We start from the raw sequence: 27,981 nt of genomic DNA on the forward strand, positions 1-27,981 counted from the left end.
GCAAGGCAGAGTCCACGGCCAACCATCGCCGCGAGGCGGAGGCAGCCAAGCGGCTGTGCCGCAAGCATGTTGCGGCGGCCGCAGAGGGTTGCTTTGACGCCCGACGGGCCTTCCTCCACCAGAAAGACGACAACAATCACGACTGCAAGAACAGCGAGGATGGCGGCTCACGCGACTGCACGTAAATGAACGGAGGTCCCTGTGGCCAAGGCGACCATGCCTAAGAGGTCATCAGTACCTCGTTTAGTTTAGATTTAAATTAGTTTGAACTTGTTAAATTTTGTCCGTTTGATGGTAAATATATTAAATTTTTACAAATTTCATTTCTTTAGCATGAATTTTGTCGGTGTTTGTGTTTGAACGTTTGAACTGAGCCAAACATTTAATGCCCACGGTTGGATGGGTTGTGCTAGACTCATTGTCCGCGGTGTTTCCGTCAATTTGATGACTACCGTCGGAATTGTCGTAAAGGCCCATGCAAACGGACAAGAACTCAACTCTAGCACATGTTTTTATTAATCTATTCATAATCAATTATGACAATATATAAAACACAATAGGTAAAAAAAATTATATCCAGGTCAATGGATCATCCGGCGACGACTACAACCATTGGAACGAGTTGAAGGCATGTTGCCAGCATTACCCCTCCCTCACTAAGGCCGATCAACCTTATTGTAGTAGACAGTCGGTGAGTCATCGGGTTAAGACCCCACAGGACAAGCGCACCAAAGCAACGACCATCGCCGATGAAAAGCGTTTGTAGATCGGAAGGATCAAATATGTAAGCACTCAAACAAAGACGAACAAAGGCTAGATCCAAATAGACCCGCCGAAGACCAGCACCGAACGACTTCCGTGAGATACGATGAAGACACACCTCCACACACCGTTCGACGACACTAGATGCACCATCGGAATGGGGATTGAGCGTGGGATTCATTATTCCTACTAAGGGGCATTGCCACCGCCACATAGTTCTAACCAAGAGGCTGGACAAACAAGAATGAGAGTGGGGAGAGCCAACATTGGAAATGGATTTGATCAGTTGAGCTCCATTATGCAGTATTAATTAGTTGAAATGGCGCTTTCAGCTGCTAGAAATGGAGTAAACAACGTTATCTCCACTTATGATAATCTGTAACTATACATGTCAACTAGATAGCCGTTGACATTCTCCTATCTCGCAGTACAGAGCAGTACGTAGTACGTAGTACACACTGCGTGCAAGTACACAAGCGCAAGGAGTACTTGAAATTGAAATGGGTCGAGACGTATTGACATTATTTCAGAAGCCTATATACATATAGGTAGCGTGTGTGGTGTACTGCATATATACTCAAGCTAACGATCATAAGCCAGACATGGCGCCGAGGTCAGCAGCTCTAGCGGTCGTCGCTGTGGCGGCGACGCTCCTTGCCCTGTGTGGCTCGACGGAGGCCCACACGCAGCTCGGGGCGTACAACAAGACGTGCCCGCAGGCGGAGGACATCGTGTTCAAGGAGATGACCGCCGTCCTCGCCAAGTCGCCCGGCCTCGCCGGCTCCCTGCTCAGGCTCTTCTCCGTCGACTGCTTGCTCGGAGTAAGTAAACCTCACACTATAAACCCAGCTAGGCAAGTCAAGTTCACAATGGTGAACGAATTCACTGCGCGCAGGGGTGCGAGGGGTCGATTCTTCTCGACTCCACGGCCAACAACACGGCGGAGAAGGACTCGCCGCTCAACAAGGGTCTCCGCGGCTACGACGTCGTCGACTCCATCAAGGCTAAGCTCGAGGCCGCCTGCCCCGGCGTCGTCTCCTGCGCCGACGTCCTCGCCCTCGCCGCGCGCGACTCCGTGCGGATCGTACGTCGTCTCACCCACCTACTTCCTTCAGTATCGGTTGCATCATCGACCTTGCATTGCATTGATCTTAATCATCTGTATCTGCTAGACCAAGGGGCCGTACATCCCGATGCCGACGGGGCGGCAGGACGGGAACAGGTCGTCCGCCGCCGACGTCGCCCCCAACACCCCCAAGCCGGGCGCCAACATCACCGACCTCATCGCGCTCTTCGCCAGGTTCAACCTCACCGCCAAGGACCTCGCCGTGCTCTCCGGCGCGCACACCATCGGCAAGGCTCACTGCTCCGCCTTCTCCCCTCGCCTCTACAACTTCACCGCCAACAGCAGCGCCTCCGACCCCACGCTTGACGCCAACTACACGGCGACGCTCCGCGGGCAGTGCAAGGCCGGCGACCTCGCTACCCTGGTCGACCTCGACCCTGGCAGCGGCGCCACGTTCGACCTCGGGTACTACGGGGACGTCGCGGCGAGCAGGGGCCTCCTCTCCACCGACGCCGCGCTGCTCCTCGACGGGGACACCAGGGCCTATGTGATGCGCCAGGCCAATGCCACCGCGCCCGACGAGTTCTTCGCCGATTTCGCCGCGTCCTTCGTCAACATGAGCAAGATCGGCGTGCTGTCGCACCACAAGGGCGAGATAAGGAGGCAGTGCTCCGCCGTCAACCCGCCGTCGGCCTCCTCCTTGGCGCCTGCCGCCATGAGCGCGCACGCCGTGCTACTCGCGAGCTGTTTCGTCTCCATCGTTACTCTGGCGCTTGTGCTCTAGCCAGCAACTTGTGTGAAGTACTATTTGATTTGGGGTTGTTTTTGTCTCCGTTCATTCGCGGTGGTAAGTATATATGTTGCCAAGTAGTGCATTCTTGATGTTTTCGGACATTTTATTGGTGCAGAGACTGGATGTAATTGGTATTTTCGTGATATTAATATATTTCTTTTATCGAAAAAATGTTGCCAAGTAGCATTAAAAAAATTCACCGAATTTGGGAAAAAATTTAAAAAGTTCATCAAATTTGAAATAATAGTTCACCGAATTTGAAAAAACTCATCGAATTTGATAAAATAGTTCACTGGATTTGAAAAAAAATCACCAAATTTAAGAAAAGTTCGCTGATTTTGAAAAAATGTTCATCAAATTAGAAAAAGATCATCGAGTTTGAAAACAAGTTCAAAACATTTGAAAAATACTCCGCGTGTTTAGGAAGAAAAAAGGAAAAACAAAGAAAAAGAACAAGAAATAAGAAAAAAGAAAAAAAATTAAAAAGGTGTGGGGCCTAAACAGTGAGCTTTGAAAAAAAACAATGAAAGTAATAATTAAAGAAAGAAAAACGCAATTTGTACAATTCAAGGAGGCTGGCGTAGTGGTTCCAACTGCTATCTTAGGGGGCTGGGATCCGAGTTCGACTCCCCCAAATAGGATTCGCCTGAATGCTAGCCACTGTACGTTCTGTTTTATTCTTGGGAAGAGCGTGTGTTTTATTCCTCGATAATAGAATTGGAGTAAAAAGTAAAGCTTGCATTGGGAAGAATGTTTTATTCTTGGGAAGAGCGTGTGTTTTATTCCTCGATAATAGAATTGGAGTAAAAAGTAAAGCTTGCATTGGGAAGAAAAAAAAATATAGGTGCTTCAAATTACTTTTTGTTATGAGGCATATGTAACTATATGTCACCATTGTACATACCCTAATACATCTTCGGCTACACACGGCGCGACCCACAAGCCGTGCTACCATCAGAATGACAAATATTAGCAAGATGATGACGCTTGACTTTCTGTGCAATAAATCCATGCAACTCCATAAGTTTCTTGATCTCTAACATAAGATGTCCATAGGCGGAGCGATCCAATAAATCATCTGATAAAGTCGCAACGACACACGAGCTGTCAGACTGACTTACAATTGGAATAAATTCATGCAAGTCCAATGAATTATCTAATAAAGCCGCAACGACACACGAACTGTCAGACTGACTCACAATTGGAATAAATCCACGCAACTCCATAAGTTTCTTAATCTCTAACATAAGATGCCCATAGGCGGCGGTCCAATGAATCATCTGATAGAGTCGCAACGACACACGAGCTGTCAGACTGACTCACAATTGGAATGACTCACAATAGGATTCGCCTGAATGCTAGCCACTGTACGTTCTGTTTTATTCTTGGAAAGAGCGTGTGTTTTATTCCTCGATAATAGAATTGGAGTAAAAAGTAAAGCTTGCATTGGGAAGAAAAAAAATGTAGGTGCTTCAAATTACTTTTTGTTATGAGGCATATGTAACTATATGCCACCATTGTACATACCCTAATACATCTTCAGCCACACACGGCGCCACCCACAAGCCGTGCTACCATCAGAATGACAAATATTAGCAAGATGATGACGCTTGACTTTCTGTGCAATAAATCCATGCAACTCCATAAGTTTCTTGATCTCTAACATAAGATGTCCATAGGCGGAGCGATCCAATAAATCATCTGATAAAGTCGCAACGACACACGAGCTGTCAGACTGACTCACAATTGGAATAAATCCATGCAAGTCCAATGAATTATCTAATAAAGCCGCAACGACACACGAACTGTCAGACTGACTCACAATTGGAATAAATCCACGCAACTCCATAAGTTTCTTGATCTCTAACATAAGATGCCCATAGGCGGCGGTCCAATGAATCATCTGATAGAGTCGCAACGACACACGAGCTGTCAGACTAACTCACAATTGGAATGACTCACAATAGGATTCGCCTGAATGCTAGCCACTGTACGTTCTGTTTTATTCTTGGGAAGAGCGTGTGTTTTATTCCTCGATAATAGAATTGGAGTAAAAAGTAAAGCTTGCATTGGGAAGAAAAAAAAATGTAGGTGCTTCAAATTACTTTTTGTTATGAGGCATATGTAACTATATGCCACCATTGTACATACCCTAATACATCTTCAGCCACACACGGCGCGACCCACAAGCCGTGCTACCATCAGAACGACAAATATTAGCAAGATGATGACGCTTGACTTTCTGTGCAATAAATCCATGCAACTCCATAAGTTTCTTGATCTCTAACATAAGATGTCCATAGGCGGAGCGATCCAATAAATCATCTGATAAAGTCGCAATGACACACGAGCTGTCAGACTGACTCACAATTGAAATAAATCCATGCAAGTCCAATGAATTATCTAATAAAGCCGCAACGACACACGAACTGTCAGACTGACTCACAATTGGAATAAATCCACGCAACTCCATAAGTTTCTTGATCTCTAACATAAGATGCCCATAGGCGGCGGTCCAATGAATCATCTGATAGAGTCGCAACGACACACGAGCTGTCAGACTGACTCACAATTGGAATGACTGTTGCATACTCATTGATAGTCCTCCTAGCACCGCACTAACTTCTGACTCTAGGGCATCATTGCAATGAAATAGGTAATGTCCGGTCCTTTTCCTTTTTTCCTTTTCTTTTTTGCTTTTGGTTTTTATCTTTTTTCTTCATTGGTTTTCATTGTTTATTTTACAGTTTTACAGGTTTTTTCTTTCTTTCTTTCTTCATTTTTGTTTTTACTGATTCTTTTTGCTTTTCTTTCTTCATTTTCCTCTGTTTTTTTTGTTTATTTGTGCTCCTTTTTTGGTTTTTATTGGTTTTCTTCTTTTTCTTTGTACGTATACACTAGGAACATTTTTTGTATATACGTTTAACATTTTTCAAATACAGGTTTAGCATTTTTGGCAACTTATATTTTGTATGTCTTCTTTTTTCATACACGTTGTACAATTTTTAATACACTAGGAACATTTTTATATACAATTTAGCATTTTGAAAGTACATGATTAAATTTTTTAAACATATATTTTTATGTCTATTTTCTTCATAAACATTGTAAATTTTCTGTATACATCAGAAGTATTCTATATACATACATGTTTACCATTTGATAGGTACATGATTAAAATTTTATAAAACACATATTTTTTATGTCTACCTTTTCCATACACATTGTACATTTTTTTGTATAGATCAGAATTTTCTTATGTACACATTTAACAATGCACAAATACATGATTAATATTTTTGAAAATCTTTTGATGTCTACCTTTTTACATATTGTAATTTTTCGTATACATCGGGAAATAAAATTCTATACATATTTAACATTTTTAATGCATGATTAACATTTTTCAATTTGTTTGAAAACTTGTGTTTTTATTTTCAACTTTTTCCATACACATTGTACATTTTTTGTATACATCAGAAACATTTGTTTTCTACAAATATTTAACATTTTTTAATGCATGGTTTTTCAAATACTGTATATAAAATGATTTTTATAGTGGACATATTCATAATATTTTGAAAATCAAGTAAAAGTAAAAAAAATAAAACAAAAAACGAATACAAAAATGTGAAAAGAGGAAGAAAAAAGCGATGAATGCCTGTTTCTGTGCTGGGCAGGGCCAATTGGGCGGTTGCCTGAAGCGGGACGCCCTACTGCCTCGCTTCAAGCGAGAGATAGGCGCGCCCTTGCAGGGGAGCTCCTTTTTGCTGCATTCCAGTTTGCTAAAAAAATGCCGCATTCCAGAAGGTTCCCTGAACGAGTTCTGTAGGCTGTAGCATGTCTTATATCTATCAAAATGGGCCGGCTCAACGCAGTTTGATCGATCTGTATCCTGCGCGATACAGCGGCAATCTGCTGCAAAATGCGGCAGATAGGGTTTAATATTAAGGCAGTCCAGCACTGCAATCTCGACTTGGACATCTAGCCAACAATTTTCCCCAAAAGCAAGTCTGGCCAATCATTGATTCCCAGCAAGTAGAGGTCAAGAGAAAACGACAATGCTTATAGAACAGCCATAAACTGCAGAAAAAAGAGCATGCATTGACTGACCATGAAGAGTTGATGGAGTAGCAACCAAGGTACCACGTTCGTCCTTACGTATTATACGTACAACGCAAACGCCCTTCTCCAATAGAAAATGGAAGCATTATTGTGTAATCATTGAGGAGACTAGACTTCACTTGCGCCGTCGCCATAATGTCAAAAACGCTCTTATATTATGGGTCGGAGGGAGTATCTTCTTGCCCCACCTGGCTCTCGCTCGCTTAGTTTTAATCTGACCTGATCACGGCCAAGGCCTCGTGCGTCATTCATCCACGTTAGGTTAGGTGGCGTCCAACGTCATGTGCTTGGATCAGCTGCCTTAATTTGATATGCAATTCTCTGTCAGTTTGTCGCCTCGTTGATTCATTTTGAATTCTCTGCTCAGCATTTTTGTTGTTGTTGCACTCTCTAACCTTGCCTGCCCAAGTGCCCGTCACCATCGGGTCCTCGGGTCGCTCCACCTCCGATATATATCTCACCGTCGATCACCACCCCTCAACTCTGTCTCTCACTCGCATTTGGCCTCACCGCGCCATGGAGGGAGGGAAGAGCCAGCTGCACTCGCCTCTTCTTCTTCTTCTTCCCCAGAGGGTGCAGGAGATGTTCCTCGCCCACACGGCGGGCTTGCTCCATGATTCGCCGAGTAAGTCTTGACAAATTTCAGGTCCTGTTAATAAGGGTCTGCTTGGTTTTCTTTTTGTATTCCGACATGGAGCAGAAACCGCACAAGAATGTGCATACAAACATGGCAGCATTTGTAGCCCATGACCTGTAAATTTAGTTAGTTAGCCTCGATGGTTTTGTCCTTTTGTATAACTAACTAACTGAAGTAATAGTCACAAAGTTCAAGATTAATTTTCAGTGACCAAGAAATAGTTTTATAAATTTACTTATGGTTTCAAACATGGTCATGAAGAAAATTTAGCAAACTGGGCCGATGACAGTCAGATCATGTGCAATGATCAGCTTTCCGTTTTCATCCTAGCATCCTTTCTGCAAAAATATAATATCACTCTGACTAACAAACACTCCTATGCATACAACTGTCTAAAAGAAACCAAGGGCTTGCTGTCAAAAAAAAAAAACAAGGGCTAGTATATCTTTTCTAGACTTTTTCCCTTCAAGTATTAGTCATTCAATCTTTAAGAAATAAGGAATATGTCAATACGGGGAACACTAGGAGAATGTATGTATGTTTTTTCTTTCTCAAATGTGTCATTCAATTAAGAAGAGGAAAGAGTGTAAAATAACCCCCTCAAAAACACATCAATTACTATGCTTCCATATGCACCAAGCTACCAACACAATCAAAGTGTCAAAACACTTGGCATTTGAGAAAAAGGGTTTCCCCCCGCTTTGTATTCCAAAGCAACCATCCGATACAGCCAACGATAGGTGCTGGGGCGGAAACAGCACAAGCACGCCCAAAAGAAAGAAAGAGAAAAAGAAAAGAAACAAATGCCGATAACGGTGGATCGACAAAAATGACGAAGCCTCGCGACCGCTGCGTCCACCGGAGATCGCCCACCAAGCTCCGAGACTCCGAAGCGCCGGTACCAATCAACACCTCCAAGAAGGGACACGACGATGGTGATGCTGCTGCTAAGGGTTTCCCCCGGTACACGGCGAGGAGAGAGGAAGGGTAGCCCCGATGCCCTCTAGGAAGGTCCGAGGGCACCCTTAGGCGCCACCGCGTCAGTGTCGGCCAAGCCAACAGAGATTTCTCCCGATCCCATCCTCCACCTCAGGCACTCCAGAGCTCGCCACCAAACCGACCACCACCCTGCGCCAACACGGACACGAAGCTTCCCGCGCTGTCTCACCACGGCACCGCGAAGATGGACTGCACAACGAAGAAGAGGAGCCGGGACTAGGGCAGCAGCACCGTCAGCATACGGGAGGGCCCCACCTCCACCGTCCATGACGGTAGTCGACCAGGCGCCAAAGCAGGAGCCTACCGGGCCCGTGGCCCCACAGGCCCGGACAGCTCCCGCCTCCACGCAGCAGCTGGCACGCCGTCGACGCCGCTGCCCCAGTCCAAGCCGCTCCTGTGACGCCCCCGATTCAATCGTACACTAATCATACACGCAAACGTGTACGATCAAGATCAGGGACTCACGGGAAGATATCACAACACAACTCTACAAATAAAATAAGTCATACAAGCATCATATTACAAGCCAGGGTCCTCGAGGGCTCGAATACAAGAGCTCGATCATAGACGAGTCAGCGGAAGCAACAATATCTGAGTACAGACATAAGTTAAACAAGTTTGCCTTAAGAAGGCTAGCACAAACTGGGATACAGATCGAAAGAGGCGCAGGCCTCCTGCCTGGGATCCTCCTAAACTACTCCTGGTCGTCGTCAGCGGGCAGCACGTAGTAGTAGGCACCTCCGGTGTAGTAGGAGTCGTCGTCGACGGTGGCGTCTGGCTCCTGGTCTCCAACATCTGGTTGCGACAACCAGGTAGAAGGGATAGAGGGAAAGGAAGGAGAAAGCAACTGTGAGTACTCATCCAAAGTACTCGCAAGCAAGGAGCTACACTACATATGCATGGGTAAATGTGTAAAGGGCCATATCGATGGACTGAACTGCAGAAAGCCAGAATAAGAGGGGGATAGCTAATCCTGTCGAAGACTACGCTTCTGGCCACCTCCATCTTGCAGCATGTAGAAGAGAGTAGACTGAAGTCCTCCAAGTAGCATCGCATAGCATAACCCTAACCGATGATCCTCCCCTCGTCGCCCTGTGAGAGAGCGATCACCGGTTGTATCTGGCACTTGGAAGGGTGTGTTTTATTAAGTATCCGGTTCTAGTTGTCATAAGGTCAAGGTACAACTCCAAGTCGTCCTGTTACCGAAGATCACGGCTATTCGAATAGATTAACTTCCCTGCAGGGGTGCACCACATAACCCAACACGCTCGATCCCATTTGGCCGGACACACTTTTCTGGGTCATGCCCGGCCGCGGAAGATCAACATGTCGCAACCCCACCTAGGCACAACAGAGAGGCCAGCACGCCGGTCTAAACCTATAGCGCACAGGGGTCTGGGCCCATCGCCCATAGCACACCTCCACGTTGCATACACGGCCGGAGAGCAGACCTAGCAACCTCCATTTCAAAGGAAGTCAAGTTACGCGGTCCAACCCGGCGCGCGCCGCTCAGTCGCTGGCGTCACGAAGTGCTTCGGCTGATACCTCGACGTCGAGTGCCCATAACTTTCCCCGCGTAGATGGTTAGTGCGTATAGGCCAGTAGCCAGACTCAGATCAAATACCAAGATCTCGTTTAACGTGTTAAGTATCCGCGAACACCGACCAGGGCCAGGCCCACCTCTCTCCTAGGTGGTCTCAACCTGCCCTGTCGCTCCGCCTCAAAGTAACAGTCGGGGGCTGTCGGGAACCCAGGCCCACCTCTACCAGGATGGAGCCACCTGCCCCTTCAGCCCCCATCTCCGAACAGTATCACAGGTAATGTAACTGTGTAAAGTATATAGTATAAGCCCCGTGATCACCTCCCGAAGTGATCACGGCCCAGTAGTATAGCTTGGCAGACGGACAAGAGTGTAGGGCCACTAATGGAACACTAGCATCCTATACTAAGCAGTAGGATAGCAGGTAATGGTAACAACAGTAGTAGCAAGGATAGGCTATGCATCAGGATGGGAATAACGGAAAGCAGTAACATGCTACACTACTCTAATGCAAGCAGTATAGAGGAGAGTAGGCGATATCTGGTGATCAAAGGGGGGGCTTGCCTGGTTGCTCTAGCAAGAGAGAGGGGTCGTCAACACCGTAGTCGTACTAGGTAGCAGCGGCGTCGGTCTCGGTGTCTAGCGAGAGAAGAGGGGGGAGAAACAATAAATATTTAAGCAAACAGATGCATAGCGATGCATGACATGACAAGTATCGGTGCTAGGGGTGCCCTATCGCGGTATGAGGTGATACCGGTGAAGGGGGGAAACATCCGGGAAAGTATCCCCGGTGTTTCGCGTTTTCGGACAGATGAAACGGAGGGGGAAAGTTGCGTGTTCGCTATGCTAGGGATGCGTGGCATGCGAACGGGCTGCGTATTCGGATTCGTCTCGTCGTTCTGAGCAACTTTCATGTTGAAAATAATTTAATCCGAGTTACGGATTAAAAGATATGATTTTCTAAAGATTTTACTAATTTCTGGAATTTAATTAATTATTTTAAAACAACATTATCCAGAATAGTGCATGCTGACGTCAGCATGACACCAGCAGTCAACAGGGCGTTGACTGGGTCAACTGACGTGTGGGTTCCGCATGTCATTCACTGTTAGTTAATTAATCAAAGTTAATTAGGTGAAACTAGTTAATTAGGCTAATCTAATTAGGATTAATTAAGTTAATTAATTAATTAATTAATGTTTTTATTTTTATTTAGTTTTTTTAATCTTTTTTTTATTAAACGTTCTGGGGCTGGGCCCCATGTGTCATTGGCCCTGGGGGCCGTTGCGGGTTAGCGGGCGCTACGGGCGCCTGTGCGAGCGCTCGCCCGCAGGAAGCGGCGGGGCGAGGCCAAAGGTCAGGGCGGCGGGCTTAGCACGGGGGCTGCTGGAGGCGCGCGGCGGCGCAGGCGGGCAAGCAGCGGGGCCGGCGAGGAGGGGGCGGTCGGCGCAGCGAAGCAACAACGATGGCGGGGGGGCGCTGCAGGGCACGCGCGGCGCGGCGCGGCGGTGGCGGTGGCGGCACGGCCCAGGCGACGGCGCGGGCAAGCAGCTACAGCAGCAGGGGAGGAGGCGCGCGCCGGGGCGAGGCCGTGGGGGGGCAGCGGCAGCAGCGCTGCGGTCGATGGCAGCGGGCGGGAGTCGCGGTGCGCGGCAGCGTGCGCGTGGAAGACAGGGGAGGAGAGGGGGAAGCTCACGGGGCGGAGTAGGGACGGGGCAACGGGCTCGGTGGAGGTCGGGGAGGTCGACGGGGACGAGTGGCGGAGCAAGGCGAGGGGAGGCCGGATCCGCGACGGGGCCTCCGGGATCCGTCCATCTCCGGCGAGGAGGCGGCTTGGCGCGGTCGACGCGGGCTCCGGGCGACGACGGACGGCATCGGGCGGGTGCAAGGCGAGCGGCGGTGTCGAGGGACGAGCGGGGCGATGCGGGATCGGGGTCGGGGTCGTTGCCCCCGATCCAGATCGAGGAAGCAGAGGGAGGCGTGCGGGGAAACGAGAGGAGGGAGTGGGGAACGAGGGGAGTGGGGGCGTCGGTCGTCTAGGGTTAGGTCGGGCGGCGGCTGGGCCGACTGGACCGGCCTAGTGGGTCCAGAGGCCAGCTGGGCGTTGGCCCAGTGGGGGGGGGTTCTTCTATTTCCCCTTTTTTGTTAGTTTTGTTTTTTGTTTTTTTAGTTTCCTTTTATTTTAGTTTTAGTAAATTACCAAAGTGGCACCTAAATAGGATTTTACAAATTATGCCACTGCCACAATAGTTTAATACTTATAACAATTTAGTTTTGAAAATGTTTATTATTTTTAAAGCATTAAAATAATTGTTTTTGCTACTCTTTTATTCATTTAAGAGTATTTAAACATTTTATAAAAGTGTGGTTTCTCCACCATAATTATCTATGCAATATTTGGTTCACTCCGAACATTTTAGTTTTAATATTTGAAAACTTTTATTGTTTGCCTATTTTTGAATTTGAATTTGAATCGGTTTCGAACTAACTCGAGATTAGCAACTATAAATGAGGTGACGTGGCACCATTAGCAGAGGATCACTGTAGCTTAATTACCCGGGCGTCACAATTCTCCTCCACTACAAGAAATCTCGTCCCGAGATTTAAGCGGTGGAGTAAGGGGCGAAGGTGTTGGTAGCGAAAAACCTAACGAGTCTTCTCGGTCTTGGCTGCCCTTTCGAAGAGGTTGATCCCTTTCGTTGATGTCTTCATTTCACTGCTTCAAGTCACCATGATCAATTTGTCATCCTTTCTTCGGGATCTCCATCGTACTTACGAATAGGTAAGGGGCAGCTCTACAACGATAGGATGTGTTTCCCAAGTATGAACATATGAGTATCTCTCGAGTTGAACAAATGAAACACATCGAGAGCAAAGTAAGACGGTGCAATAAGAAGTTTCAAGCGGATAGGCAATCGTTCATTGCCTGAAACAGAGTGTGAATGGGGTTCAGAGCAACGGGAATAAGTATTGTGTCCGATACCAGAATTGATCACTAGGAAGGTGGCTCACAAATTACATACGAAGTCAAGCTCTAGGAATAACTTTGGCAACAGGGTGTATAGGAGAGTCAGGTTTCGATCCTGTGAAACTGTGGGTTATGGGCCCACCATGTGGTTCTTTTTTTTAATAGGAGCAGTGACATCTTGCACGGTCATGATAGCAAGGCATGTCAGGGAGTACCATGTCAGCTATGTCGGCAACAACGTTGGTACCAAGGGCGAGGGACGAAGAGAACCATTTTCTTGCTCGTTGAACGAGGCGGGCCAATAGGCAAGGTTCCCGTCCATCGGTGGCCACCGAAATGTCATCAACAATAGTAACAGGGTCTGACTGATAAGGTGGTACACCGAGGTGTTTTCGTAAGCAGGAAAATATTACTGCTTAGATCATATAAACCTCAAGAAAGGTTAAACCAAACAATGGAAAGGATAATATGATTATCAAATTAATCAGAACAATGGAAAGGAAAATGTGTTTAAACACATATATCAGGGGTATATCCTCCCCAAAGTCAAGCAGAGGATGATATCCAAGACAGGATATAAAGTAGAAAATCTTTTAGGTAAGGGGGGAGGAATATCATGATATTACCCATACAACGGTGTTAGGATAAATGATAAATAAAATTTAGCATCGTGCTTCAAATGTTCCTGTTGAAAATCGGAGTACCATTGACATGCTTCGAGATAGCATTGACATGGTCATCAGGTGAAGATCAGACTTTGGAAACACAAAGGATCCATCAGGAATAACTTGTAGAATAAGTCTTACAATTTCCTCAGGGAAGAATGGATAACCTTGTTAAAAAGGAAACATTAACAATAGGTCCTCCGTCCAGGTGTACTGGGCAAGACGTCACCTTACCGGGTCATAAAAGAACATTGTTATTACCCTTGGAAATATATTCCAACCATCATATCTGACCGAGATTCAGATCTGGTCAGTGTTAGGATACCTCAGACTTAGGGTGCCTGAGAAGAAAAGGTGTAACACACATTGACTAGATGATAATGTAAGATCCTTGGAAATGAACTATGGAAGCGAGTTCCAAAACAAGAGTTCATCATTTAACCAATGAGAGGACGAGGAGGTGGCTGATGGACTCAGCGTCAATTCCTCGAGATTTCCAAAAGGATGGATTTCCGCAACTATGTGAATAAGGAGATAACATTTCTCAGATCAGATGACATAAGGAGGTATGCTTGAGGAAAACATACACAATTAAACATTTGTTGAAAGGTGCACCCGAATTATGGGGTTATGTAGCATGATCAATGTTAGAACGGTGGTTCAGCAACCGATAGTCTAAGAATGAAATTTTGATCATTAACTTCAAAGCAATAGGGTTGCTAGAAGTGCAGAATCCATACCCCACCGTTCACTTGTGGGTACCCCGGTTGGAATCAACACGAGGACCAAGAAAGAATGGTGATGGTGAGAAGTATCATTATAGCAAGAATTCTTAAGAGGTGGAGCAATCCTCACAACCTTCTTGACATTAAATATGGTAATACTCCGCGGTAGAACATATCATAAGTCGGATAGCAAGGAACTCAAGGTACAACACAAATCAGGAACAAGTTTTGTGTTGGAGGGAATGCAATAATGTTGTCGATGATAACCCAAATCATCGAGGGCAAAGGATGCTATTTCTCATCAAGAATTCAATTGATATCCTGGAAACACTCAGAATGTTGATGATGATCACGACACTTTTGTGGAGAGGTTTCATGAAGATGTAATCAACCAGCGACAACATCAATTCAAAGGAATGATGAAGCGAAAGGTTATTGGAACCATGGGTACGGCACAACTCGAAATCAAGCTTGTTGTTCAAGGCAAAATGATATGATGAGGAAAATCGACGTAAGCTTAGCTCATTGACAAATAATTGTGCTACGGGAAGAAGGACCGGGTAGCACAGTTAAAATTTAACATGGTAATGATATAGCCGATCAGGCTAGGAGTGACTTGAAGGATTATTAAACTCATAAGCAACGGAGATTAACTTATTGAGTCGGAGTGCGGAATTGATTCACTTATCGGTGTCCTTGAGGGGTTCTAACAACTCAGAACCCGTTGGAAAAATGGAATCGACGAGAATAATAGTTGATGAAGAACTCATAAGAAGTTATGTAGTTCCGTGTTATTCTCGAGACACCAGAGGGTAATACTCGAAGGTAGATCAGAATAAGGATTGGACAGGTATAATGAACTGCAGAAGACAAGTACTTTAACTTGTCCAAGAAATGGATCAAAGGAAGAAATTTTGGTCGAAACCACATCCAAGGATACAAGATGATCTTGTAACAAGGGGATAATTATTTTAAGAGAAGCTTCCATGATCAGATATACATCGCGTCCATGGGCATGAACACAGGGTTCAAGGTCGACTCCCACTTGTTCAACGCATAACCTTTCATGCACCCCTTGTATTTTGAAAATGACATTAGTTGTTGAAAGTTTTACCTGGTGCAATACCAGATAAGTATGACCCGTGAAATCTTCCGGGTTTGCACAGATTAGGGAAGGCATTAGTTCAAACCATCGGGTATCTTAGGAACATATATCACAAACTTCAGGAGTAAATAACACAAGCTCAAAAGTAGATCATGGATGACAAGGCAGAGGATACAGTTTACCAAAGGCATTATATACCTGTGGAAAGGCTCACAAGGTTATTGAACATTAAGGACGATGTCGGATGAAATCAAACAATGGATCTGACGATACACAATGGAGCTGATGTGAGTATCGGTACTCTACCAGAAGAAGAAAGAATGCAAAGGCATTGGATTATGGAAACAACTGACTAATCCAGAGCTCAAGTGCAAAGGAATTATGATTTTCAAATCAAGGGATCAGAAGCAATGTTCTGATTAGGGATGGATAAGTTGAATAGCCTTAGGGGTACAATCGACGGCAATCGGATTTGTTGAGAACCAGCCCACGTTCAAAATGACGTCTGAGCCGGAAAGATAATTTAAAAGGATCAACTGATGATTGCGTGCATTCGCACTCATGTTGAATCAAAGGGATCAAAATGACGGTGCCTAAGGATACTAACGAATATTGCCAGACATATGGAAAGCACCCATCATGCAAGCAGACAAGTATTGCAGAGCAATAAGCTACTAAGGATTTTTTTGGAGGATCGAATAGTATTTCGATGACCATTGTGAAACACATGAACAACTAGGGATGAGTAGATACTCGATAAGGGCGAGATATTATCCGTAGGGGTATTCAGGTGGCAAGGAACTGCAAGTCAGTAGGCACAAAATATTCTCGGAACAATACAGAGAATTTTCGGTGTATCTTGTAATAACAAGATCAATGGGATTTGAAAGGGCAAGTGGATGTAGTTATCCATAATGATATAACAGTGGTAGGGAATTTGCAAAGGCGATGGGCACAAGTCTCGGAAGAGTAGCAGAGAGTAACTACGAAATCTTCTGGTGCAGCAGGCGATCATCTGGCCTGAATGGGGCTCTTCGAGAGGAAGTATTTTCGAGAACCTAAAGTTAGATTTTAGCAAAATCATTTAACCCGAATAGAAGAGAGATCAGAGTCCCAGAGTATAGACGAGGAATAAAAGATCCTAATACCACCCAATGGCGACGTGGGCCCATGGGCCGCACAGCCATGTTAGTAAAAGTTTTTGTAATGTCTAGACTCAACTTCGGCCAAGGAGCGTGGAAGGGGGATTCCTACAGGCAGTCGGCTCTGATACCAACTTGTGACGCCCCCGATTCAATCGTACACTAATCATACACGCAAACGTGTACGATCAAGATCAGGGACTCACGGGAAGATATCACAACACAACTCTACAAATAAAATAAGTCATACAAGCATCATATTACAAGCCAGGGGCCTCGAGGGCTCGAATACAAGAGCTCGATCATAGACGGGTCAGCGGAAGCAAAAATATCTGAGTACAGACATAACTTAAACAAGTTTGCCTTAAGAAGGCTAGCACAAACTGGGATACAGATCGAAAGAGGCGCAGGCCTCCTGCCTGGGATCCTCCTAAACTACTCCTGGTCGTCGTCAGCGGGCAGCACGTAGTAGTAGGCACCTCCGGTGTAGTAGGAGTCGTCGTCGACGGTGGCGTCTAGCTCCTGGTCTCCAACATCTGGTTGCGACAACCAGGTAGAAGGGATAGAGGGAAAGGAAGGAGAAAGCAACCGTGAGTACTCATCCAAAGTACTCGCAAGCAAGGAGCTACACTACATATGCATGGGTAAATGTGTAAAGGGCCATATCGGTGGACTGAACTGCAGAAAGCCAGAATAAGAGAGGGATAGCTAATCCTGTCGAAGACTACGCTTCTGGCCACCTCCATCTTGCAGCATGTAGAAGAGAGTAGACTGAAGTCCTCCAAGTAGCATCGCATAGCATAACCCTAACCGATGATCCTCCCCTCGTCGCCCTGTGAGAGAGCGATCACCGGTTGTATCTGGCACTTGGAAGGGTGTGTTTTATTAAGTATCCGGTTCTAGTTGTCATAAGGTCAAGGTACAACTCCAAGTCGTCCTGTTACCGAAGATCACGGCTATTCGAATAGATTAACTTCCCTGCAGGGGTGCACCACATAACCCAACACGCTCGATCCCATTTGGCCGGACACACTTTTCTGGGTCATGCCCGGCCGCGGAAGATCAACACGTCGCAACCCCACCTAGGCACAACAGAGAGGCCAGCACGCCGGTCTAAACCTAAGCGCACAGGGGTCTGGGCCCATCGCCCATAGCACACCTGCACGTTGCGTACGCGGCCGGAGAGCAGACCTAGCAACCTCCATTTCAAAGGAAGTCACGTTACGCGGTCCAACCCAGCGCGCGCCGCTCAGTCGCTGGCGTCATGAAGTGCTTCGGCTGATACCACGACGTCGAGTGCCCATAACTTTCCCCGCGTAGATGGTTAGTGCGTATAGGCCAGTAGCCAGACTCAGATCAAATACCAAGATCTCGTTTAACGTGTTAAGTATCCGCGAACACCGACTAGGGCCAGGCCCACCTCTCTCCTAGGTGGTCTCAACCTGCCCTGTCGCTCCGCCTCAAAGTAACAGTCGGGGGCCGTCGGGAACCCAGGCCCACCTCTACCGGGATGGAGCCACCTGCCCCTTCAGCCCCCATCTCCGAACAGTACCACAGGTAATGTAACTGTGTAAAGTATATAGTATAAGCCCCGTGATCACCTCCCGAAGTGATCACGGCCCAGTAGTATAGCATGGTAGACGGACAAGAGCGTAGGGACACTAATGGAACACTAGCATCCTATACTAAGCAGTAGGATAGCAGGTAATGGTAACAACAGTAGTAGCAAGGATAGGCTATGCATCAGGGTGGGAATAACGGAAAGCAGTAACATGCTACACTACTCTAATGCAAGCAGTATAGAGGAGAGTAGGCGATATCCGGTGATCAAAGGGGGGGCTTGCTTGGTTGCTCTGGCAAGAGAGAGGGGTCGTCAACACCGTAGTCGTACTGGGTAGCAGCGGCGTCGGTCTCGGTGTCTAGCGAGAGAAGAGGGGGGAGAAACAATAAATATTTAAGCAAACAGATGCATAGCGATGCATGACATGACAAGTATCGGTGCTAGGGGTGCCCTATCGCGGTATGAGGTGATACCGGTGAAGGGGGGAAACATCCGGGAAAGTATCCTCGGTGTTTCGCGTTTTCGGACAGATGAAACGAAGGGGGAAAGTTGCGTGTTCGCTATGCTAGGGATGCGTGGTGGGCGAACGGGCTACGTATTCGGATTCGTCTCGTCGTTCTGAGCAACTTTCATGTTGAAAATAATTTAATTCGAGTTACGGATTAAAAGATATGATTTTCTAAAGATTTTACTAATTCCTGGAATTTAATTAATTATTTTAAAACAACATTATCCAGAATAGTGCATGCTGACGTCATCATGACGTCAGCATGACGCCAGCAGTCAACAGGGCGTTGACTGGGTCAACTGACGTGTGGGTCCCGCATGTCATTTCACTGTTAGTTAATTAATCAAAGTTAATTAGGTGAAACTAGTTAATTAGGCTAATCTAATTAGGATTAATTAATTAATTAATGTTTTTATTTTTATTTAGTTTTTTTTAATCTTTTTTTTATTAAACGTTCTAGGGCTGGGCCCCATGTGTCATTGGCCCTAGGGGCCGTTGCGGGTTAGCGGGCGCTACGGGCGCCTGTGCGAGCGCTCGCCCGCAGGGAGCGGCGGGGCGAGGCCAGAGGTCAGGGCGGCGGGCTTAGCACGGGGGCTGCTGGAGGCGCACGGCGGCGCAGGCGGGCGAGCAGCGGGGCCGGCGAGGAGGGGGCGGTCGGCGCAGCGAAGCAACAACGATGGCGGGGGGGCGCTGCAGGGCACGCGCGGCGCGGCGGTGGCGGTGGCGGCACGGCCCAGGCGACGGCGCGGGCAAGCAGCTGCAGCAGCAGGGAAGGAGGCGCGCGCCGGGGCGAGGCCGTGGGGGGGGGGCAGCGGCAGCAGCGCTGCGGTCGATGGCAGCGGGCGGGAGTCGCGGTGCGCGGCAGCGTGCGCGTGGAAGGCAGGGGTGGAGAGGGGGAAGCTCACGGGGCGGAGTAGGGATGGGGCAACGGGCTCGGTGGAGGTCGGGGAGGTCGACGGGGACGAGTGGTGGAGCAAGGCGAGGGGAGGCCGGATCCGCGACGGGGCCTCCGGGATCCGTCCATCTCCGGCGAGGAGGCGGCTTGGCGCGGTCGACGCGGGCTCCGGGCGACGACGGACGGCATCGGGCGGGTGCAGGGCGAGCGGCGGTGTCGAGGGACGAGCGGGGCGATGCGGGATCGGGGTCGGGGTCGTTGCCCCCGATCCAGATCGAGGAAGCAGAGGAAGGTGTGCGGGGAAACGAGAGGAGGGAGTGGGGAACGAGGGGAGTGGGGGCGTCGGTCGTCTAGGGTTAGGTCGGGCGGCGGCTGGGCCGACTGGACCGGCCTAGTGGGTCCAGAGGCCAGCTGGGCCGTGGCACAGTGGGGGGGGGGGTTCTTCTATTTCCCCTTTTTTGTTAGTTTTGTTTTTTCTGTTTTTTTAGTTTCCTTTTATTTTAGTTTTAGTAAATTACCAAAGTGGCACCTAAATAGGATTTTACAAATTATGCCACTGCCAAAATAGTTTAATACTTATAACAATTTAGTTTTGAAAATGTTTATTATTTTTAAAGCATTAAAATAATTGTTTTTGCTACTCTTTTATTCATTTAAGAGTATTTAAACATTTTATAAAAGTGTGGTTTCTCCACCATAATTATCTATGCAATATTTGGTTCACTCCGAACATTTTAGTTTTAATATTTGAAAACTTTTATTGTTTGCCTATTTTTGAATTTGAATTTGAATCGGTTTCGAACTAACTCGAGATTAGCAACTATAAACGAGGTGACGTGGCACCATTAGCAGAGGATCACTGTAGCTTAACTACCCGGGCGTCACAGCTCCCCACCCTCTCCATACGGAGAGCGTCGCGGTCGCGCCGGAGCCGACCCGCAAGGACCCAGATGGGGCCCTACGGGCCCAGATCTGGGCCGGGATGCGCCACCGGCTATCCAGCACCACCGGAGCGCCCCGCCGCCAAGAGGCGGCACCACCGCGGCGAGCGCCGCCGGCCTCCGCCACCAGGACGCCGGGCCGCCACCAGCCGAGCACCACCGCCGCCTCCCCTCACCCTGGGAAGGAGGAGAGCGCGCGGGTAAGGGACGACCCGCCGCCGCCGACACCACCCGGCCGGACCCGGGGGCGACTGCTGGCGGCGGCGGGGGGAAAGGGCGGAGGAGGACGGACGAGAGGGAGGTGAGCGTGCGCCGCCCCGGCCGCCTCCTGGGGAGACGGCGGAGGCGGTGGGATGGGGAGGAGGGGATGGGGGAGGGGAGGGGGAGGGGAGGCCTGCGCCGGGCGGCTGGCGGCGGCGGGAAGGAGCCGGGCGGCCGGCACGGCGGTGGCGGCGGTGGGAAACCCTAGCGGGGGAGCGGGAGCGGGGTGGGAGCGGCCGTCTCAGCTCTCCCACGCTTTCAAACACTTGGCATTTACCTATCAACTTGCCGCTTTGCTTGGCGCCTTGCTTCTGTTCTACCTCTTTGCCATTCATGGCTTGAGTTCGGGCAACCCAAGTGGTGTGTCATTTGTTGTAGTGGTGCTTGCTGGGAATTAGCACACTCTTAACGGTAATCTGAAACACTGCAGTGGAAATGATGTAACATCAGCACCACCTCTATGCATTTACCACATGGATCGTTGCTCAGTCACTGAAGTCAAAACTTAGGATGATATGGAATACATTCTGTCAGCCAAAACTTAATACTTTTTTGCAAGTTTCTGAGGTGGAGAGACAGAGCCATAAGTTCCTACCAACATGACTTGTGTTTTTAGCCTCGGGTTGCCATTGCTGGTAGAACTAGCTTGGAGAATGTACATATATAAACTCCAATTTTTCCAAAAGTCGACTAATGTCTTATTCAGGAAATTCCATTTTCATAAAGAAAAAACATGTTGTTTTCTGTTTTCTCGAGCGTTGATGACGTAGATGTAGCTACTATTCATAATAAAAATTGGATAACCGATTCTGCTGTTGATTCTTGACACACAAATTTGCTATGCAACCTTGCAGATTCCATTATATCGCAACACATGCAAGAATGGCCAGAAATATATTCACCTTGTTTCTGGACGAGCACTTTTGTATATATACAGCTGGTATTTATCACGAGTATCATGGCTCAGTTTCTGTTCAAGCGAATCAGATGCTGCAGGCAGAGATTGAAGACTGCAACTCCTGAAAGCAATAAGCATTCTAATCAGGAACAAAACAATGCAGACATAAAGCTGGGTCTCTCATATCAAGCAAGCAAAGTCTGTTGTCTGCTTATATTAGCCACTCATGTCCTGAGGATATTCTTTTTGCAGTTACAAGGAAGAATAAGTGGTTGCAAGTACCCACCTTTTGTTCTGGGTGAAGGCATACAGGTGCTCTCCTGGATATTATTGTCACTAGCAGTATTCAGTCTACAGAAGACAAAATCTGCAAAGCATCCGCTCATTATTCGGGCATGGTTGGTACTTAGCTTTCTGCAATCAATAATCAGTGTGATATTTGATCTCAGATTCAGCTTATCAGATCATGGATACATGGGGTTTGCGGAATTGATGGACCTGTTCACACTTGTTATCTGCACTTATCTGTTTGCAATTTCTGTCAGAGGAAAAACAGGAATCACCTTAATAAACAGCAGCATAACAGAGCCACTATTGAGTCCATCTGCAGGACAGCAGACAGAAACCAAAAGAACAAGTCTGTATGGCAAAGCAAGCGTTCTGAACCTTGTCACATTCTCCTGGATGACTCCTCTATTTGTTATCGGATATAAGAAACCTCTAGATAAGAATGATGTGCCAGATATTGATGAAAGGGACTATGCGGATTTACTCTCTGATTCATTTAAAAGGATCCTAGCAGATGTTGAACACAGGCATGGTTTAAGTACTTTATCAATCTATAGAGCAATGTTCCTATTTATTAGAAGAAAAGCAACACTCAATGCAGTATTTGCAATTCTGTGTGCATGTGCATCCTATGTTGGACCATCACTGATTAATGACTTGGTGAAATTCCTTGGGGGGGAGAGGAAAAATGGACTGCAAAAAGGTTATCTTCTTGCTGTTGCATTTTTAGGTGCCAAAGTTGTGGAGACAATAGCAGAGAGGCAGTGGATTTTTGGAGCTCAAAGGCTCGGGATGCGGCTACGAGCTGCTTTGATATCTCACATCTACCAAAAGGGGCTCCGGTTATCCTGCGGCGCAAGGCAGAAGCATTCCAGTGGAGAGATCATAAACTACATGAGTGTAGATATACAAAGGATAACCGAAGTTATGTGGTACACAAACTACATTTGGATGTTACCCATACAGCTTTCTCTAGCAGTCTATGTTCTCCATCTAAACCTAGGTGCTGGAGCATGGGCTGGTTTAGCAGCAACACTCGCAATAATGACTTGCAATATTCCTCTGACCAGACTGCAGAAAAGGTTGCAATCAGAGATCATGGCTGCTAAAGACAACAGAATGAAGGCAACAACGGAAGTGCTTAGAAGCATGAAAATACTGAAACTTCAAGCATGGGATACAGAGTACCTTCAAAAGCTAGAAGCTTTACGAAGGGAGGAGCACAATTGGTTGTGGAAATCTGTAAGGTTGTCAGCTGTAACAACATTCATATTTTGGGGGTCCCCTGCATTCATATCCTCCATAACATTCGGTACATGTATATTGATGGGGATTCCTCTAACAGCTGGTACTGTTTTGTCTGCTCTTGCAACGTTCCGGATGCTACAAGATCCAATCTTCACACTCCCTGATTTACTTTCGGTGTTTGCTCAGGGGAAAGTTTCAGCTGATCGAGTAGCACAATACCTCCAGGAAGAAGAATTGAAAGACGACGCAATTACAGAAGTACCAAGGAGTGACACAGACTTTGACGTGGAGATTGATCATGGAGCATTCAGCTGGGAACCTGAGACCACATCTCCAACTATAACAGATGTAAATTTAAAAGTAAAGAGAGGGATGAAAGTAGCAATCTGTGGAGTAGTTGGCTCTGGGAAATCCAGTCTATTATCATGCATACTTGGGGAGATGCCTAAGCTAGCTGGGACTGTGAGGGTCAGTGGGAGCAGAGCATATGTTCCTCAGACTGCCTGGATCCTATCTGGGAACATCAGAGACAACATTCTGTTTGGAAACCCATATGACAGGGAAAAGTACCAAAAGGTAATACAAGCTTGTGCATTGACAAAAGATCTTGAGCTATTTGCAAATGGCGATTTGACGGAGATTGGAGAAAGAGGAATTAACATGAGTGGTGGACAGAAGCAGAGGATTCAGATTGCAAGGTCAGTGTACGAGGATGCAGATATATACCTCTTTGATGATCCTTTCAGTGCAGTAGATGCTCACACTGGAGGACAACTTTTCAAGGTTTGTTTATTCAGTGTCCATAAACCCATAAAATGTGTTTATCTATGTTCGTATGCTGTTAACTTGACAATTTATTTCCAAAATTTAGTCGCATATGATTTAAACAGGATAAATATCACCAGTTTTGCTTATTCTTCAACGGTTTAGAGGCATCAGTCTGCATGAATGCTAATAGAATGAACTACTATATTATTCTGCAGGATTGCCTCATGGGGATGCTTAAAGACAAAACAATATTGTATGTGACACATCAAGTTGAATTTCTTCCAGCCGCAGATCTTATACTAGTAAGTGCAAAAAAAAAGTTTTCGCCCGCAAATAATGCATACTCCCTCCGTCCCAAAATAAGTGTCTCAACTTTGTACTAACTTTAGTACAAAGTTGTACTAAAGTTGAGACATTTATTTTGGGACGGAGGGAGTATACGTTAGCATTGCTAAGATATGCAAAATAACCAAAGGGGTACAAAATAATAGGTGATGCAGAATGGGAAGATTGTGCAGAAAGGAACATTTGATGATCTCCTTCAACAGAACATAGGATTTGAAGCCATAGTCGGAGCCCATAGCCAGGCAACTGAGTCTGTCATAAATGCCGAGAGTTCCAGCAGAATTTTGTCAACAGAGAGCCAAAAGTTAGCAGATAGTGATGATGAGTTTGAGAGAGAAAACCACATTGATGATCAAGTTGAGGGTATAATTAAGCAAGAGTCTGCACACGATGTCTCACAAGGTATCAATGAAAAAGGAAGGCTAACACAAGATGAGGAACGAGAAAAGGGAGGGATTGGCAAGACGATCTACTGGGCATACCTGACGGCTGTTCATGGTGGCGCATTAGCACCGATAATAGTAGCAGCACAGTCATTCTTCCAAATATTCCAGGTCGCAAGCAACTATTGGATGGCATGGGCGTGTCCTCCAACGTCTGCAACCACCCCAAGGGTTGGATTAGGCCTTCTTTTCTTCGTATACATAGTGCTATCTATAGGAAGTGCACTATGTGTTTTTGGTCGGTCTATGCTTGTTTCGCTTGTTGGCCTGCTAACAGCGGAGAAGTTCTTCAAGAATATGCTCCATTGCATCCTCCGTGCTCCAATGTCCTTCTTTGATTCCACACCCACTGGCAGGATCCTAAACAGGGTTGGTGTTCGATTACTCCTCACATCATTTTGCACTGGCTAGTCCTGCTATTTCCCTCAAAAAAAAAATTTGCACTGTCTCCTTGAAATTAATAATTGTGTACTGTACTTTGTAACAGGTCTCCAATGACCAAAGTGTCTTAGATCTGAAAATGGCAGACAGCCTAGGTTGGTGCGCGTTTTCTTTTATACAAATTCTGGGGACCATTGGCGTTATGTCACAGGTTGCGTGGCCGGTTTTTGTCATCTTTATTCCAGTGACAGCAATCTGTTATGTGTTTCAAGTAAGAGCTCCTTGCAGTGATATTTTTGCACTAGATTTAACTCGTCCGAGTACAATGTATGCATCAAGTTATTTCCGTACGCGTTGTTTTCCAGGAAGCCATTAGTGCATATTTCCTCCTTGATGATTTTTCACAAAGCACTGAATCCAATATTCTCCCTATGACATGCAGCGGTACTACATACCAACAGCAAGAGAGCTGGCTCGTCTGCAACAAATTCAAAGGGCTCCAATACTCCACCATTCTGCGGAATCACTTACAGGAGCGGCAAGTATTAGAGCATATGGACGGAAAGACCGCTTCAGCAAAGCAAACATCAGTCTTGTTAACAACCACTTACAACCATGGTTCCATAACGTCTCGGCTGTGGAGTGGCTTTGCTTCAGGCTAAACATGCTATCTAACTTTGTCTTTGCCTTTTCTTTGACTCTGTTGGTGAGTCTTCCCGAAGGATTTATAAATCCAAGTAAGTTTTTCATGCAGACAAGTTATAGTTGATTCATTTTTGTAGTCTATACTCTGATCACTATTTTTTGGTGGCTGTGAAACTGGCATAATTGTATGCACAGGCATTGCGGGACTTGCAGTGACTTATGCGTTGAACCTCAACGGGCAGTTGTCATCTGTAACCTGGAACATTTGCAACACAGAGAATAAAATGATTTCAGTTGAAAGAATAATGCAGTACTCAAGGATCCCTAGTGAGGCTCCTCTAATAGTAGATGATCACCGCCCCCCAAACAGCTGGCCAAAGGATGGTACTATAAATATAAGAAACTTGGAGGTATGCATGATGTTACTGCGAGTTATCACTTATAGTAACACAAAAGGAAAGCTCTTACTTTTGAATAATGAAATGTAATCTCTTTTATTTTTCAATTTTCTCATAAAATATGTGCATGCTCAAATGAAGCCACTAATGCGACTATTTGCTTTTACAGGTTCGATATGCAGAGCATCTCCCCTCTGTTTTAAGAAATATATCATGTACAATTCCAGGACGGAAGAAGGTGGGGATTGTTGGACGTACTGGCAGTGGAAAGTCAACTTTGATTCAAGCGCTTTTCCGGATTGTTGAACCGAGACAAGGGACAATTGAAATTGATAATGTTGATCTCAGCAAAATCGGGTTGCATGATTTACGAGGCAGACTTAGCATCATCCCACAGGATCCAACCATGTTTGAGGGCACAGTGAGAGGAAATCTTGATCCACTAAATGAATATTCTGATCAACATGTATGGGAGGTAAATAATTCAATTATACATGTTCTAATGATAAGAGAGTAAATTATATATAATGTGCAGCAAAAGGGAGCCTAACACCTCATATTATTGTTCTTTATTGCCAATAGTCCATGTTACAAAACAGATAGTTCTGGATAATTGTACCTTTTTCAACGAAAATATTGCTAACAGTTTATGCTGATAAAATATGATCTCATGATTATGCTAATCTATGAAAGGTCAAAATTGCTGACAGAGTATCCTAGGAAAAATATTTGGATGGTCATTTTTACTATTGCAAATACCGAAGATGATGTAATGTTTCATACAGATTGCAACCTGATCAAATCCTTCTTCAGATATATCTATATATATAATGAATAAAAGAACAGGAGATATTGTAAAAATGTAATGATTAAAAGAATGGAACACTGTACTTCCTCTACTGACCAGATGTATACATTTATTTTGGCCAGACATTGGACAAATGCCAGCTTGGTGACATAGTTCGTCAAAGCCCAAAGAAGCTGGACTCAACAGGTTTGTTTTTGTGTACAACAGCACGCATATGCTAGACTGTCTAACAGAGTGTGTATATCTCCATTGAGATGATCAAATGAGATTTCTCCTGCAGTTGTCGGAAATGGGGAAAACTGGAGTGTCGGACAGAGGCAGTTGTTTTGCCTGGGAAGGGTTCTACTGAAGCGAAGCAATGTCCTTGTCCTCGACGAGGCAACTGCTTCAGTTGACTCATCTACGGATGCAATTATCCAGCAAACACTCCGTGAGGAGTTTGGGGACTGCACGGTGCTGACAGTAGCACATAGAATTCACACAGTTATCGACAGTGATCTTATTCTTGTCTTCGGCGAAGGTAAGCCGCACCATTGACTAACAAAAAATATTTATCCACATTTTAGGACCTAGCGCCGCATCGCTAAAATCTGTACTCTTTTGTGCTGAGCAGGAAGAATTATAGAATACGACACGCCATCAAGATTACTGGAGGACAAAAACTCTGAATTTTTGAGGCTCATAAAGGAGTACTCACAGAGATCCAAGGGGTTTTGACAGCACCACAAACAATTGAACGGCTGGCGAATCCGACATAATGCCAACTAGGCGCTCTGCAGAACTTAGTAGAAAGGCCACACACACACCACACGGACTTTCTTCAGATGACAAGCGCGCGCAGAACCCACCTAGAAAGAGACGATGGAATTTACAATGGGATGGGGCTAGCTAGATTATTCAGGCGATTCGGAAAAATTATTAAGTCGTGCAATGTACTAGTACTAGTACACTAAGCAGTCTAGCACTATGTAAGCTGCTCTCTGATGTGAGAAAAATAAGAGTGTGTAAGCGATCCCGCGTGAGCTCTTAAATTTCCTCGAGAGAACGTTGTCGCAGCAGACTAGCA

The 27,981-nt window shown here is 46.2% G+C and overlaps 2 protein-coding genes across 2 annotated transcripts; both read left to right on the forward strand.

Moving 5' to 3' along the window:
* The first annotated feature begins 1,286 nt into the window (after nucleotides 1–1,286).
* On the forward strand, nucleotides 1,287–2,744 carry LOC125534036 (peroxidase 1-like). Its single transcript, XM_048697344.2, has 3 exons — nucleotides 1,287–1,583; nucleotides 1,658–1,846; nucleotides 1,935–2,744. The coding sequence occupies exons 1-3, from the start codon at nucleotides 1,365–1,367 to the stop codon at nucleotides 2,610–2,612; spliced, it is 1,086 nt and encodes a 361-aa protein (XP_048553301.1). The 5' UTR covers nucleotides 1,287–1,364; the 3' UTR covers nucleotides 2,613–2,744.
* Nucleotides 2,745–7,215: 4,471 nt separating this feature from the next.
* On the forward strand, nucleotides 7,216–27,930 carry LOC125539655 (putative ABC transporter C family member 15). The gene is made up of 11 exons (XM_048703157.2): nucleotides 7,216–7,371; nucleotides 21,548–23,910; nucleotides 24,111–24,197; nucleotides 24,387–25,052; nucleotides 25,171–25,335; nucleotides 25,507–25,801; nucleotides 25,905–26,119; nucleotides 26,277–26,582; nucleotides 27,038–27,101; nucleotides 27,196–27,435; nucleotides 27,529–27,930. The coding sequence occupies exons 1-11, from the start codon at nucleotides 7,263–7,265 to the stop codon at nucleotides 27,630–27,632; spliced, it is 4,614 nt and encodes a 1,537-aa protein (XP_048559114.2). The 5' UTR covers nucleotides 7,216–7,262; the 3' UTR covers nucleotides 27,633–27,930.
* The last annotated feature ends 51 nt before the right edge of the window (nucleotides 27,931–27,981 follow it).

Source organism: Triticum urartu, chromosome 2A (genome assembly GCF_056163025.1).
Source record: "Triticum urartu cultivar PI428250 chromosome 2A, HENAU_Tu73, whole genome shotgun sequence".
Lineage (NCBI taxonomy): Eukaryota > Viridiplantae > Streptophyta > Magnoliopsida > Poales > Poaceae > Triticum > Triticum urartu.